The sequence below is a fragment of the Protopterus annectens genome, chromosome 14.part0 (assembly GCF_019279795.1).
Source record: "Protopterus annectens isolate FY-2018-M chromosome 14.part0, PAN1.0, whole genome shotgun sequence".
Lineage (NCBI taxonomy): Eukaryota > Metazoa > Chordata > Ceratodontiformes > Protopteridae > Protopterus > Protopterus annectens.
The window spans coordinates 556550529-556566234 of NC_056748.1; the positions used below are offsets into that span (position 1 = coordinate 556550529).

The window sequence follows — 15706 nt, forward strand, 5'->3', positions numbered from 1 at the left end:
CAGAATTCACATGGATCCTGTCAGTCAAATGTATACTTTCTCCTTCAATAACAAAATAGAATTTTTTGCCACATTTAAACAGTTCTGCAGTTTTAATATTGAACTAACCCTCAATGCTCTAGTAAACTGAATACATTTTCCTTCAACATTTTTTCTTGCACTAAAGTTTATTTTTTTATTAAGTACTACAAAACATTGAGAGCAGCTTCCCAATCATAACATATAACATTATTTTTATTTTTAAATAATGTTTGAATATTAAAGTTCTTGATCTTCTTTTAGAGATCAATTTTATTTGTTATTGTTCTTGGGGAAGAGATGATCTCATTATGATTGTGGATTGATCATATCCCTTTATACTATGTTTGTAGTAACTCATTGAAGCATTTCATGTGCCAAAAGCCTAGGTTTTATACCTATCAAACAGCACCAGCCTACTGGCAATGAGTTAAAGCGTGTTTCAATACAGGTAATGCAGGTTGAGAACAACATTATGAAGAGACAGAGCCATTTAGGCTATTGTCACTGTGTGACTGATAGTTGGTTCAGATTTCAGTAGAGAGAAAGCAGGGATTCATACTGGAATATAATGGCTGGACACTAGTGGTTACGTAAGGAACAAACCTACCCAAAACTGAGAGATATAGAAAGGTATATGGAGCAATGAGCATTTCACTATGATGCCACTGAGCACCTTGAATGGGACAGCCTGAAAGGCTGAAGAGTAAATTACAGCCACATCAGTAAAAACTGAATGCTGTCAAGCTATCCACCAGTTCCTGAATTCAAAGAGTGAGAGGTGTAAACAAAGATTTTGAATATGGGGCCTATATCTATGACCATGCCCCTTTCCTTACTAGATATTTAACACATTCATGTAGTAAGTATTGGGATTTTAAATGTGGTGATTTAGATATTTTCCTGCAGTAGAGTAATTTTGATAAGTACTGAGTTTGCAGTTGCTTTTTCCAGCATTCAGATGGCAGCTATATTCTTTACATTGCCAGTCACAGTTATATATAAGGAGTCTTATTTTCTTAGACAGTATATACAATGAAGACCAGAGTGCAGAAGGCTGAGGTTTTTATCTTTTTTGGTGCACTGCTTGCAGACTATCAGTTTCCCTGCATTCAGTCAAACCCCTAAATACACTATGGATAGAGGAGAATTGCAGGCACCATCAGAAAGGTCACCATCATGGGGTTTCTAACTGAGGTCCCTACACGCTCTGCATGCTCAGCTTTGTAATATGTAAGTGGGATGGGCGCTGTGTGTCAGCACTCTGGTTTCTCTCATTTCTTAAAGGGAAGTCAGTCAACAGGACAATCCTTACAAATTTACTAGCAGGCAGGTTTCCTTGGTCTCCACTGGGGAAAACATGTTTTCATACGTACCCCCCAACTGCACAAAATCCCACCCCTCTCTGATGAGAGAAGTAGAACATTACCAGCTCTTCATTCCACTTGAAGCTTCTAATTGAGCCCAATTCACCTGGGTCATATGTTTGTATCCCTGTACATCACCGGAGCTGACAGCAGCAGGAAAAATGCTTTGGCATGTGAAGGTTTACTGCTTCCTATGACACATCCTAAACAATTAGCCCAGGCGATATACAACATCATTGTTAGGAGGGAACAAGCACAAAAAACTGAAACTGCAAGCTGCTAACAAGATCTCTGCTCTAACACATGTTTGATTGCCTCTGTCTACAGCGACATGTTATTGTACATGTTGTAAACCTTTTATCAGACAGGAGCTTTCTGGTCACTAATGAAGACAGTTACATGCGTCTAACAGAATTTGTGCAGTTAAGAAGAAATGAGTAACAGTAAACTTTACTAAAGTCTGTAATTCCTCTTTTATGGTTTTCAAAAATGCTGTTGATAAATACTTAGGTGCTGGTGATGGGAGGAGACGAAGCAGTTGATATGGGAGCGGAGAGTAATCCTTGTATATATCAGCACATCCGTCTTTTAGGTATTGTTGTGTAAGTAATCTGTCATTCAGTGCATTTACTTTGTATGAACCATAAGAGTAGTATAGAGAACTTATTACTAGACTCAGTGTAATGATGAGGAGAAACACAGATGACATATGATCATATGATCATGGACATTTCAAATCTATGTCTAGATAAATACTACTGGACTAGATATGGTCAAGTCTCATATTTCACTTGACAGATGAAAACTGTAGAAATACATATGCTAGGGTTCATCTCTGAAACAGAGAAATGACAAAAATGAACAATTACTACCTTGATACCGATGTCCCGGCTCTTAGCCCTGAGTTTGTTGACTTGGGATTCAGCAATGTCAGCCCGCTCCTCTGCTTCCTCGAGATCGTGCTGAGCTTTACGGAATCTGGAGAGGTTTGCATTTGCTTGCTCCTCCTATAAAATAGCAAATCCATTAGACTGTTGCCAAACGCAACAGAATCAAATTTATTGAGAATGACAGGCTTAACAACTTGAAATCAGCATCTTATGAGAAGTCATACTTCCTTATAAAATCATATGAAACCAACCATGCACAACACTGGTAATCATATCTTCAACATACTGGTGATTTAATATGTTATGTAAGATTTTTTTTTCAAATTTGCAATAAAAAACTAAAGAAATGCCTTTGGTGATAAAACATCATGATTGTGGCACATCTTTGTTTCATACCTAGTTACTATGATTCTAAATCCCATCCCCCAATGACCAAATAATTTGCTTTCAGAGACATAGCTAGGGTGGGGCAAAGGGGGCAGCTGCCCTGGGTGTAAAGAGTTAGGGTGCACAATCATCAGATCCCACTTGGTCTTCAGTATTTACCAGGACTGAATTTTACATTGCACTTGAAGTCAATAATGGACATGCTGCAGCACTTTGTGTTTTCAATGCATTTTTTTTTGCTTGTAAAATCAGAGGAGAGGAGCTTTATTTTATTTTATTTTATTTTGCTGTTTGCTCCTTAACTTAGATTGTGGGGGCTGCCGGACTGGGGGACAGCACTGGACACTAGAAAGTACAGCTAGCTACCCCTTTGCTTTACATAATAATTGCAATCATGGTTATGTTACAAGCTAGATACCAAAAATTGCATGCTGTTCACTTTCCCTTATGACACATATCTGACCGACACTGGGAGGAAACAATAACACATATGGCTCAGACACAGGCAAGGAGCATATTTACAAAACTGGACAGACCAGTATACCCTCAGGAAAAAAAAGGAAGACGAAAACTAGAGTGGACAATGGCGGAGGAGGCATAGACTAGCATTAGTCACTACTGAATCAACTGTAGCCATTAACTCACAATATATGAAGTTTGGCAACAAACCAAGCTGTCCCGGGACATTTTCATGGGGGGGGGGGTTAGGTTGATATTAGGGGGAGTTAGGTGGGTTGGGGAGGTGAAAGGGTTAAGTGGAGGCAGGGATGGTTGGGAGGAAATGAGATAAGGGTGGGGAGGGGCTTAAAAGGTTTAGTCTAGTGTAGTCTAGTGTAGCTGGGTTAAGCAATCACATTTTGGCGCAACAGCCATTGGCCATAGGTTGTAGTTTGGGCTCCTGCAGTGGGCTTAATGAGGTTACAGGTAATGCATTTTATTTAATGATCATTAAGGCATGTCAATGTGGACGGGGTTCAGGTAGGTGGATTGCAGTCACAGCTCTTAGTATTATAGGAAGTTATTAGGCTACTGGCTCGGGGATGGTTACAAGCTAGACAAGTTCAGCTCTATTCTGCGTGTAGCACTTATCACTCTTGTCCAAGGGGATATGAGTCATAATTAAAAAAAAGGGGGAGGGGCTGGTGCCATACTTTGGTGCAGAGTTTGGCAAAAACTTGATGGGTTGGCAGGGGTCCTTGTCAGTGCCTCCATGTTAAGTAATTATTGGTATGTGTGCATATAGAATTTTTTTTCTCTTTTCTTTACAGATTGCGAAGTGCAGAAGGCATCATAGGTGGCTTGAAAAGGGGATTTGAAAGGTGATGTTTTGATAGGATGGATGTTCTTGCCACTGGAATGGGGCACAAGGAGGATCAGAGTAATTACCTTAGTGAGGTATGTTAGAGCTCTGTGTTTAATTAGTGGGAGCTGATTATTGCATTGGTATAGGGGGCAAGTAAGGAAGAGGTAGGTAAGGGGCCAAGGGAAAAACTGTTGGGGATGGTTTATTGTAAGTGTGGGGATCCCAGGGGTTGAGTAGAGTCACAGCATGCATAAGAGCACACAAATTTATTAGGCTACAGCCCTATGGTTCTTGCAAGCCGGTGAAGTTCAATCCTTGCTTTCTTGGAACTTTGGGGTGGTTGTAGTCACTTATCCAGTTGTTTGAACTGTATGTGGGGAAAGGGCCAATGAGGTGTTTGACTGGATGCTGGAGTTTGTTCCTAATGGGTGGTATCTTTGGGGTGACAAATGTGTCCCTTGAGTAGGTAGTGTTAATGTTACATACCAGGTTAAGGTTTTACAGAATAGCACAAGGATCATTTCACTTGGGGTTTGGGTGAATTTTGTAGATAGGGTTTTAAGAAGCATGATAGGTAGGTGGCTGTGTTGGGGTAGCTTTAGAAACTGGGTGCGTTGCTACAGGGGAGTTAGAAGGTTTAAAGGAAACTTGGTTGCAGGATAAGGCAGCTGTAGGACAGGTCTTAATTACCTACTAGTGCTATAGGTAACATAAGAAAAGAGAGCTTTCGAGGGGAAAGGCCAGGGACAAACAGGGGTTAAGAATGGTTTGGTAATGAGTGAATTGGGGGTGTTTATGGCTGGGCATGTAGAGCACTTCATTGCTGAGCATAGGCGGGTTTTCATGAACTAGGTCAAGGGGTGCTGGTTTTCTGCCATCTAAGTTTAGGATAGTAAAGTTTTGGAGTTAGACTATTCCTTACGGTAAATGAGGTGTTGGTGCACATCCAGAACAAGGTAGTTGGTGGGCTAAGGTTATATGCTACAGTTCACAGGGTCTTGGGTGTGAGACTTGATACTAGTTGTTTTGACTGGGTGTCGATTTGAGTTCAAGGGGTTATAGTTTGTGTTTTTTGTTGTGGTTATAGGTTGTCTATCCGTTCAGTTGATCCATGATTTCAGCTTTGAAGGAAGCAAGCTAAAAGGGTATGTATTCTCTTGGTGTGGATGTTCTGGTGGTACAGTGGGGTCATGGTAATCCACCTTTATTTAGTTTCATTAGGGTGTGTTTCAGTGATGGTATGGCAAGGTGGGTTTATGATGGGATTCTAAGGTGCTTTACAGATGATGGGTACACTGAATGATGTTTGGCTTGACCCTTCCCTTTATGGGAAGTAGTGGGTTGAAAAATTTTGGGTAGAAGGGAGGGGCAACAGGCTGGTCAGGCTGGTTGGGGGAGAAGAGGGATAGGCTTGCCCTCTTCTGTTCCCCCTCTGGTGTCTGGAGGTTCATTTCAAGGATCTGGGGAAAAGAAAATGAGTAGTTGGAGGAAGCTTGCTGAATAGATAAGCAAGCTGAGGTAAGGATGCTGCTTATTTGGTGGAAAGTAATTCAATGAATGGTGTATGAAGTGAGATGGGACACTGCTTCAAAAGTAAAATAAGCGAGCAGAGGTATGAACCCTGCTTGTTGGGCAGGGTGAGTAGGTACGCTGCCCTGATTAACATTACAAGGATGGTGCTTCATAAGTAAAGTAAGCGAGCAGAGGAATGGATGCTGCTTACTGGGGCAGGGTGAGTAGGTACGCTGCCCTGATTAACATTACAAGGATGTTATGAATAGTTGTAATTAATGAATTTGGTGAACAAAGCTATGTTATGGAAATTTAATAAAGGTCATCAAATGTCATTTGGTGTAATGTGTTTATTGAAGGGGACTGGGACAAATGAAGTTTGGCAACAAACCAAGTTGTCCCATGACATCTTCATGGGGGTTAGGTTGATATTAGGGGAGTTAGGTGGGTTGGGGAGGTGAAAGGGTTAAGTGGAGGCAGGGATGGTTGGGAGAAATGAGATAAGGGTGGGGAGGGGCTTAAGAGGTTTAGTCTAGTGTAGCTGGGTTAAGCAATCACATTTTGGCGTGAACTTGCTACCCACCCTCCCTCCCTCTTTTCGTTGGTGGGTTGGGGGGATTAGGGTTATTTATCAGTGGGGGTAGGCAGAGAAGAGGGATAGGCTTGCCCTCTTCTGTTCCCCCTCTGGGGACTATGAGAACAGTGGAACAAGGTCATCAAATGTCATTTGGTGTGATGTGTTTATTGAAGGGGACCGGGACAAATATCTATACAGATAAACAGTTGTATCGAAAAAATGAAAAGTAACTAAAGACAAGTACTATATAGACTCCAGCTGTAATAATCAAGCAATAATACCCAACAGGTGGACATTACAAGGCAAATGACAGACCAGTCTAGGGTGTTGTGAGGCCTGACACTGCAGGCACAGTTAACAACCTTCACATTAACAGATATACTGCCTCTAGGTATCCTGACAGACTCTGTGTGAGCTAACTTCAGTGCAGGGCAGAGGACCTTCAAAACATGAGCAGAAAGATGATAATACATTTTTTACATCTAAAAGTCAAAATAATGAACTATCTTGGTAAATGTATGGTGATAACAGTAGTCAGGGCTGCTACATGAAGAAGCACCTGCAACAATTCGGATAAAGAAGAAAATATTGCATTCTTAAGAAGGCTGTGAAAATTGTTTCCTATACATTTCTTCTTGTAAGATTGCCAAAGTTCTGATTTAATTTTATAAATGGTGTTTATACTTCACATCTATAGCGACTCAGTGCAAATAAAAATATCACTCATGGGACTTACAACTTCCTCAGACTGCCTCTTGTAGGCCTTCACTTTGAGCTGCAGTTTATCCACCAGATCCTGCAACCTCAGAATATTCTTCTTGTCTTCCTCGGTCTGTATGTAGAGTACAAAAGGTATAGTCAGGGAACAGATATCCTGTAATGTGTAGCACAGGAAAAAGATAACAAGACATATAATATGAGAGAAGCTTCATACCTGATACGTCAGCTCCTTTACTTTTCGTTCATATTTGTGAACCCCCTTTATAGCTTCAGCACCTCGTTTCTGTTCTGTTTCAAGTTCATTTTCAAGTTCACGAACCTATAAATAGATACGAAATTTAAGCCTGAGACCCAGCTACCCCCATTGTACTGTAATAACCATTGACAATTTATTATCTTTTGGAGAACCCAAGTTACTGTGTGGCATATAATGAAGAAAATACATTGAATTTCTGTTTTTCACCCAACTTCCAGGTGCCAGTTTTATAACACCAGTCATATCTCCACCACTGACATCACAAGTAAGGTGCAATTTCACATTTCAAATAACTTGTGTCACAAAACCAGTTCTAATGAGTTCAATCTGATTGTACTCATATAAAAGTGAAGTGGACTGATGGTGGAATTTCTTGTTGTGTACATATAGTTCGCTAAATTTGACGTGTATGCTAATAGATTTTTTAAATAAATTGAATGCGGCTTGTTTTGTTTTTCTGCGGAGCTGCATGTTAACAGATAATACTCTGGGGCGTATGTTTAAACACAAGCACCATTTATTATCCTCTTCTAAATGATGAGGGGATTGAACAGACTGTATGAGATAGCCCTGTCCCACCATTTTCTCCCATTCTGTAATTCTGAGCATATGTATATCAATTCACCAGGCATTGTAAGAAAAAATGTACACTAGTGTTGCAAACTATTATGCCTCTTCAAGAAAGAAATATGGGAAGTGAAACTCTGAGCCATGTGGATAATTTTGTAGCGCAAAGTGCCTTATCTTAGAGGATATGGAGAGTCAGGCAGTTAAACCATGGGCTTGTGTTTCATTATGTCAAACAGCTCTCTGGACAAAGAATAATAGCAACTCAGTGGCTAAAATATGTATCTTACTGTTCCAGCATGTGAAGATAAGTGCAGAGCTCCACTCATTGCCTTTGTGAAAAGTACACTTTCTGTCTACCTGCAGGGTTTTTTCTCCGTACTCCAGTTTCCTTTCACCTTCCAAAAACATACTGGTTGGTTGACTACCCTTAAGTGTTCATATGTATATATATTTTTTCCCTTGGTCTTGTGGTCTGGGCCATGGCTGAAAAGGGTCCATACTGACCATCTCATTTATTCATGTGAGAAAATAAATAAATGAATAGTAAAATATTACGTACTGCAATATTAGAATATTTTTTTCTGTTCTGGAGTCACTTTGAACTTCACAATCCATAGTGTAAATTACTGACAATATTTGAAATTAAATTCATAAATTACTTCAAATTTGTATATTCATATGCTATATTAATGCATAATGCTGTCACATACATAAAAATCAACTTAAACAAATCCTTTTACAAATGTGGTATTTAAACCACAGTGCCATATGTATTTATTTGTTTGTTTATTTATCAGGGTAGTGTAATGATCAATACTGACCAAGTTCAGGCTCTGCCTGTGTGAATTACCACAACTGGAATCACTGCATTGCTGAGGGGGCAACTATGCACCCTTTAGTATTTGTTCCTTTGGGAATCAGTATGTGTAAACCATTTTGATGCTATGATCTATCCAAATTTCATTTAGTGTCATGACAACATACAGAAGAAAACTATTCATAACTTAAGTGACATATTACAGTAAATATTTATTTCCAAAATGTTTAGCTAATAAGTGATTGTGGATGTTGTGAATGTGTGTGTGTATTTGTAAAAAGGTGCCTTTTCCTGTTTTACTTTTCCAGATGGTACTTGTCAGGATAGAACCTTTAGAATGCACACATATTGGTCTCTTGTGATGCCTGGCACATAAGCACTCACCAAAGCTGACATCTTATTAGAAGTTGGGGTGAATAGTAAAAAGACAATGAAACCTGCACATACCCACAAAACTATCAAGAATTGTCTTGGCCTGGCATCAGCAGCAATTTAACTGACAATTCAAGTATGAGTAACTTCACTGTGTGTGTGTTGGGGGGGTGATTGAAAGGACACAGAAAATGTCATTCAAGGAAGAAAAAGGGAAAAGAAAGAGTGCATGGTATCTGTGCTTAGGTAAGATCTTGCGTGAGACTAGGAGAACAGTGGAACATTTATGCAGTATGAAACAAACATCTGTCTAAAATACATTTTTAGAATATACTCATAACAGTCCTGCCAGTAACAGCATTTTGGCACCACTGAGAGTCAAAGATACATTGTTCTGCTGATATAAAGTTGTACTAACAGCTTGCAAATTGACATAAGGGACAGAAAATCTTGTAGAACTGTACTCAGCTAATACGTGTGGAAAAATAAGCTCTCTGTAACTTTTGTTGTCATAATACCGGCATTTTCTTTGAGATCATAATCAAAGTAATCAAGCTCTTAACAAAAATAAGAACAAGTCTTAATTTGTATTGTTTTGCATTTGATATCCTTATCTGTGTTTCCTAGCTCCTCGGTGACCCTACAGCATGCACACTGACTGCCACCAACCTCTCGTGGTGTAATAAGCTGAATGAGTGCCACATCTTGCAGGATAAGAAACGGAGTACTTGTAATTGTCCTGCCTGCTGCCTAAACACAATCACTATGTCAATGTACACAAATATTTCTACATAATTAACCCTGAGCTATTTATGCACTCCCTAGATGAGATGAAGATAAACTAAATGAAAAATATTCTTTGGATCTTCACATCAAAAATGTTCAGAAATGTCTCTGAGTTTGACTCTGAACTTCACAGGTTCATAGGTTCATAGGTTGGTACTAGGCTATCGGCCCTAGGGCCTATAGAAGCCTAGCCATAACAATTCCCTGGCTATTTCTTCCCACACTATTTACTTCCCTGGACCCCTGTCTAGCAGGGCGACTGACGTGATCCCTAGGATGTATTTTCTTTCTCCCATCCAATCATCAAGGTTCTTTTTGAAGAGGGCCAAAGAGGTGTTCTGCTTGACATGTATTTCCCCTCATAGTATGTTTATTTCTGTGACAAAATGGTTGGATATAAACTAACAAAACCAGATCTAATAAAAACATTGCAGACTTTCTCTCTTTTTGAAAATATCTATTATGATCTATCATCTCCTGACTAAACGGCACCAATTTAAAAAGTGCATGTATGATTTTTGATTCTCTGTCCTTGATTTATAACATTTTTATCTTTGATCCATGAATCACAAAATGTCTGGTTCAGCACATCATATATTTATTCTGTACAAAGGACTCTAGCATGCTACCCAGATTTACTACTCTTATTTACCCTTATCCCTTAAATTATACAACTTTCTCTAAGTAATCCAACAGTGTATATAACCCATTTAATCTTTTAGTATTCATCTTGCTATCTCTGTTTGTCAAAATTATGTATTCCATACAATATCACACATTTATGATATGGGTTGCTTTAGAAACAATCACATGGCTTCAGTCCACAATCTATATTTATACTACTTTCTACATTTTACAGGACCTACTGAGATAAACAACTGAGGAAGCCCTAGAATGGGTGAGTGTCCATAGATGACCTCTGGTCAGGAATTTCCCATCAGCTTTGTTTATGAACCACTTGCTCCTCTTTTGAGAACACCCTTTTTGGTAACTATTCAATAATGATGACCTTTAGCCTCAAGAAGAGGAAGAGGAATAAGTTGTTCCAAGAAGTGTCTATTTATTATTCTACTGGTCATCAAATGATACAAGTTTATTCCTAAAATAGGGTCAGAGATGTTATGTTCTCTAATACTACCAATCCAGTGACTAACAGCTTCCAGTATTTTATTAAACACCTCTGAATATAGGTCACTGGAAGGTGTAATTGGATTTAAAGATGTAGTTTCATGACGCAAAGCTGGAACGCAACGGTTTAAGCAAAGGCTAAGGGAGGATGGAGTTTACTTTTACTGCTTTATCTAAAAGAGTTTGGAAAGTCAGAGTTAAAGCCATGTATGCAAGGGAAGTCGAATCGGTGTGTTACTGGGATTGTTGTGGGGTAATTATCTTACTGTTGAAGAAAAACTGAAAAAGTGCATACAAAATGCAGTATAAGGAGCCTGGATGACACAAAAAAGCTAGCAATTGGCTATGAAAGACATGAAATATGTATTATGGCAACAAGGTGCCCACAGAATTAAAACTGGATGCAGAACTGAAACTGGAAGCATATTTAATCACAGTTTTATTGTGTCAGTCAATGAGGCATTGCCATCCAATGTCATATGTCTGACTCACATCATTTTTTGAAGTTTGAAGCCTGCTGTTCATTTGCTCCAAGCCAGCCAGATGCTAGGAAAGAGTGCTGTTAAGTATTACTGTGGAAACTAATTATTCTAAAGTGTCTCCGTCCTGCCCACTCTTATCTGTATGCTTATGCTGGCATCTAAAGGACACTGGTGATCTAACAGAAACTGTTAACCTTTCCATCTGGCTACATCTTTAACTTTTCAAAGAGAAGTGTAGAAATATGTCTGCATGAGATGTTTTACAAGGAAAATATTTTCGCAAGAAAAAAAAGTTATTTTGAGGGACATCATTTGTTTCCATTTTTCTGACAGAATACCAAAATAAATTCCAAAATGTGGACTGAGCACTGGGCAGGCATAACATTCATGGAACTGAGCATTTTAGAAATGAACACTTATAATATAGTGTGAAATCACCATTGGAAGATGCCTAATGGATGGTACCTATAGGCAAGGACAGGACAGCTAATCACATCAGAGAGAGAACCAGAATCATAGATAGGATGGGATGAAGAGGACAGCCTCCATAGGCACAAGGTATTCAGCATTTCTGGATGCCGATATGAAAATGAACTCTGATACTGCTTCTGTGGCATTTCCTGTGTGATCTTAACTTATAATAGCAACATGCTACAGCTTTTATTCAAAAAAGAAGACCTTTTTGGTCTTCACTTGATGAAGGTAGGGCACATAGGACCAGGTACTCCTCCTTAGAACTGAAATGAGGAGCACTAGATTCTATAATGGACCTTTATTTTACCTTGTCAAGCAAGAGCTGAGGGTTACGAGATCAAGGTGTGGCACTGGGCACTTCATGAGACATCAATGGCTCTAAATAGGACTGAAAATGTGAAATGTCTATGAGAAAGAGAAGTTTTAGCAGCAGACAGCATTTAGGAGCAAGGATTTGAAGTTTGTAAATTAGGAAATTAGCTGGGATGTCAAGTTATCAGGGGAACCTGGAGGCAGGTCGGTACCTATAAAAGGTGGGTTTATCAACAACTTAGTAGAAGTCAGTGTTCAAGAATCCTGAGGAGTCTGAAGGGATTTCTCTGTGAAATGAGACTCCAAGGCAAGATGAATAGCTCTGAGAATGGAAGTCCTTGTCCTGAGATGTAGAACTGCCTGTGAAAGTCCTGGTGGTTGGAATCCTGAGCCATATTTTCTAGTTAGGGAGTGGTGAGCTAAAGACATTGGTTTATATATCTATTTACATTAATTTCCAAAAGACTTTTACCAAAGAATTTTGTTTGCCAGACACATTTATTTTGCCAGTGACTTTAATTCAATAAAAACTGTAGTGATGTGCAAGAGATTTTGCTTAGTGTGACCGAGACTTCTAGTTTTGTACACCGTAAGGCACCATTTGCTAAGACTTCTCACCTGGGTGCTTCAACTGCTAATTAAGTATCCAAAAGTCACAAATCAAATGAATTTCTACCACTTGTAGGCAGGAGGGCTGGCAAAAGAGACTTTGTGTTATTTTCCTTACAGAGGCTCTGTTACTGTTACTTGTCTGGGTGAGACCTGGTGAAAAGACTTTGTGTAATTTGTTTTGTTTTGAGAATACAACTGTGACTGTTCTCCAGTGTGAGACCTGGCAGAAGAAAAAAAAAGGTGTGTGAAGTTATAGGTTACACCCTGACTTGTTTGAGAGCTGTTATCTCAGAATTGATGGCAAGGTCTTATCAAGTCTGTCTGTTTAGTTTCTGTTAGTGTCTGGTTAACTATTTGTTCTAGACAATCATCATTTATTAGGTACAGGAATCGTTAGGCATATTCAGCTTCTGAGGTGTATGAACACAAAGTAATCAAACGATAACTGAAATATCACACCATAATGGTATTTTAAAGGGTAGTTCAGTGGTAACCTTTACAAATCTCTCACAGTGTGTTGAAAATATGGATGGTGTCATGTACCAGGCTATAAACTGATTAATTTGCCTTGGTAAGGGTAACCAGGTTGTGGGTCTTGGCAAATCTGCCTAATATTGATATGATCTCTGGCAAACATGGAAATGCCTCTGTCATCCCCTGTCACTTCTGAGTGCATAGTAAGATCTAAACCCAGGTAAGGAAAGACTTCTGTCTGTACAACAAAACCAAGTCTTCATTATGACACAGACATAGTTGTGTTCAAGTTGCAGGACATCCTCAAGATCGGATAATTTATTATTAATACTTCTGTTTCTGAGAGCAGCAACATTGATATGGTCAGAATCAGAATTTGCTGCAAATGTGTCTATTCTGTTAACATCTTCAGTAAAAAAGCACAAAGGGGGCAGCAGTGGCTTTGACTATTAAGCAGAAGCAATAGAATGAGAAGTGCAGGTTATGCCACATGCTGGAACCCCCCCAAAAGAATGTCATCAACTACTTTTCCAGTTGTTGAAGCCAATTATGTTATGTTTGTATTTTGGCATCATTCTCGAAAAAGGTAAAATTTTATTCAGGATGTCTTGCCTGCATTTAGTTCATACTTGGTGGGATCCAAGTTCTTGATGGGTGAGTGCTGAACCCACATTAAATGCCTATGGTATATGTGTGTGTGTGTGTGTGTGTGTGTGTGTGTGTGTGTGTGTGTGTGTGTGTGTGTGTGTGTGTGTGTGTGTGTGTGTGTGTGTGCTAATGTGTCTGCATGTGCTATGAGTTGCATGTCCATTTATTGGAATAATCTACATTGCAGATCTCTGTGGGTGCACCTGTGATTGTTCATGGCTTCCACTTTAATGCTGACACTTCTGGTATTTCTGTTGGTTTGGCATTTCACTGATGTTCATCGTGTTACCCTGCTGCAGTCATCACACTTGGGTTATCCTGCCGTCAGGCGGTCCCGCAGTCGGCCCGAATTCCAAAGTCTTGGTCCGGCGTCGGCTGCTGTCGCTTCTTCCCTGACGTCAGTGCGCCAGGGGTATATCAGAGGCATCCAACACCATTTTCTTCAGTCTTTCTTGCCGCGCAGTGCCCAAAGCAGAAGCAGTTCACAAGTGCCGGTCGGCCGACACATGAGATTTTCTAATCGAGTTTCAGTCTGAAGTCTTCAAAGTTAAGTACCCCGTTTTCTTGCCTCAGTCCGATGTCAGAAAAAGTTAACAATTGCATTTCTTGTGGGAAGCAAATACCTCATAAGGACTTTCATTCTTTTTGTATACCTTGCCTAGGCCCAGACCACGACGTCACTGGTTGTCGGTTTTGTGCTAGGTTCAATAAGTGAACTATTAAGCAACACTTTGATTAAGCACGACACTACTTCGGTAGGAAATTTAATTACACTATGCCGTCGGAGCAACCGACTACCGGCGTGCATAAAAAATGCAAAGATAAAGAAAGGCAGCCTAGATCCAAGCCAGACTCCGAGCCCTTGGCTGGGCCGGTCGCCGGTTCTCCGGTTTTCAGTGAGGCGCTTACGCAGCCCCTGGCTACCACTGAATTGGATCCCCTGAACGCTTTGGATTCTCCAGCAGAGAGTTCTAGGCTGACGCAGCCATTTTCTTTAGGCCCTACCGACGACATTGCAGTAGGAGAAGTCGGTGCTGTAGAAACACCTTCGGTTTCTGAAGGTGTCTTCAGACCGACTACTCTCACCATAAAATCTTATGCTAAACTTAAGACTCCTCTAAAACCAAAAAAGACTACTCTTCAGCCTCCAGGTCAAGGCCCTATGCCTAAGAAACAGATGCTTAAAATGGCTGAAGATTTAATTTCTTTGATCAGGGGTTCCCAACCCCCCCCCCCCGACAAAAGGCCTAGACAAGAGGAGGATTATGCCTCCTCTGATCAGGTGTCTGTTTCCTCAGGCTCCTCTGAGGAACAGGATTACTCCTTTCCCCCTTATGAAGATTCTGATGCTGAAGACTCCATTCCCTCAGCTTCTACCCCTGAAGATTATTCCTATGGGGAAACCTTACATACCATGAGGGAACATTTCCACTGGGAAGGTCAGGACTACTCCGACTCAAAGAAAAGGCTCCGAGAGTTTCTTTTACTCCCCCAGCACAGACCCCTTGCTATCCCCCCAGTTTTAGACATTGTGGATGATGTTTTCTTAGAATCTAGTCTAAATCCAGATTCTCTGCCTCCTGCTCCAGCCAAACCAGATAGATACTATAGAGTGCCTGACTCACACAAATTCCTATACAAAAGCCCTGTTGCTGATCCAGAGACAATCTCCCAGGGTCCCAAGGGGGCTAAGGCTTCTATGGCTAAAAATCCTGAACCCTTTGAAAGGGACTCCAGAGCACTAGATAGGTGGGGGAAGAAGGTTTACACCTCAGCTACTCTAGCTATGAGAGCACTAAATTGTCAATTTCACATGCTTAAATACCAGCAATTCCTAATGTCTCAAATAAAACAAAAGATGGGCACGCACCCTCAACAGTCTGAATTCAAGGAAATGCAGGATCTGTTGCATGCAGCTGAACAGGTGGGCAAAAAACATACTTTACAATGTGGTTTTGATGCCTTGGAAGCTTCCTCTAGAGCAGCTGTTACTGGGTCTGT

The 15706-nt window shown here is 40.2% G+C and overlaps 1 protein-coding gene across 1 annotated transcript in view; it reads right to left on the minus strand.

Moving 5' to 3' along the window:
* Positions 1-2158: 2158 nt before the first annotated feature.
* LOC122788702 (myosin-4-like) overlaps positions 2159-15706 on the minus strand; it is a 149402-nt gene continuing 135854 nt past the window's right edge. Inside the window, exons 28-30 of the mRNA XM_044055596.1 lie at positions 6989-7093; positions 6791-6886; positions 2159-2392 (exon numbers count right to left, since the gene is read on the minus strand). Coding sequence (XP_043911531.1) covers positions 2159-2392; positions 6791-6886; positions 6989-7093 — 435 coding nt within the window. The remainder of the gene's footprint in view (positions 2393-6790; positions 6887-6988; positions 7094-15706) is intronic.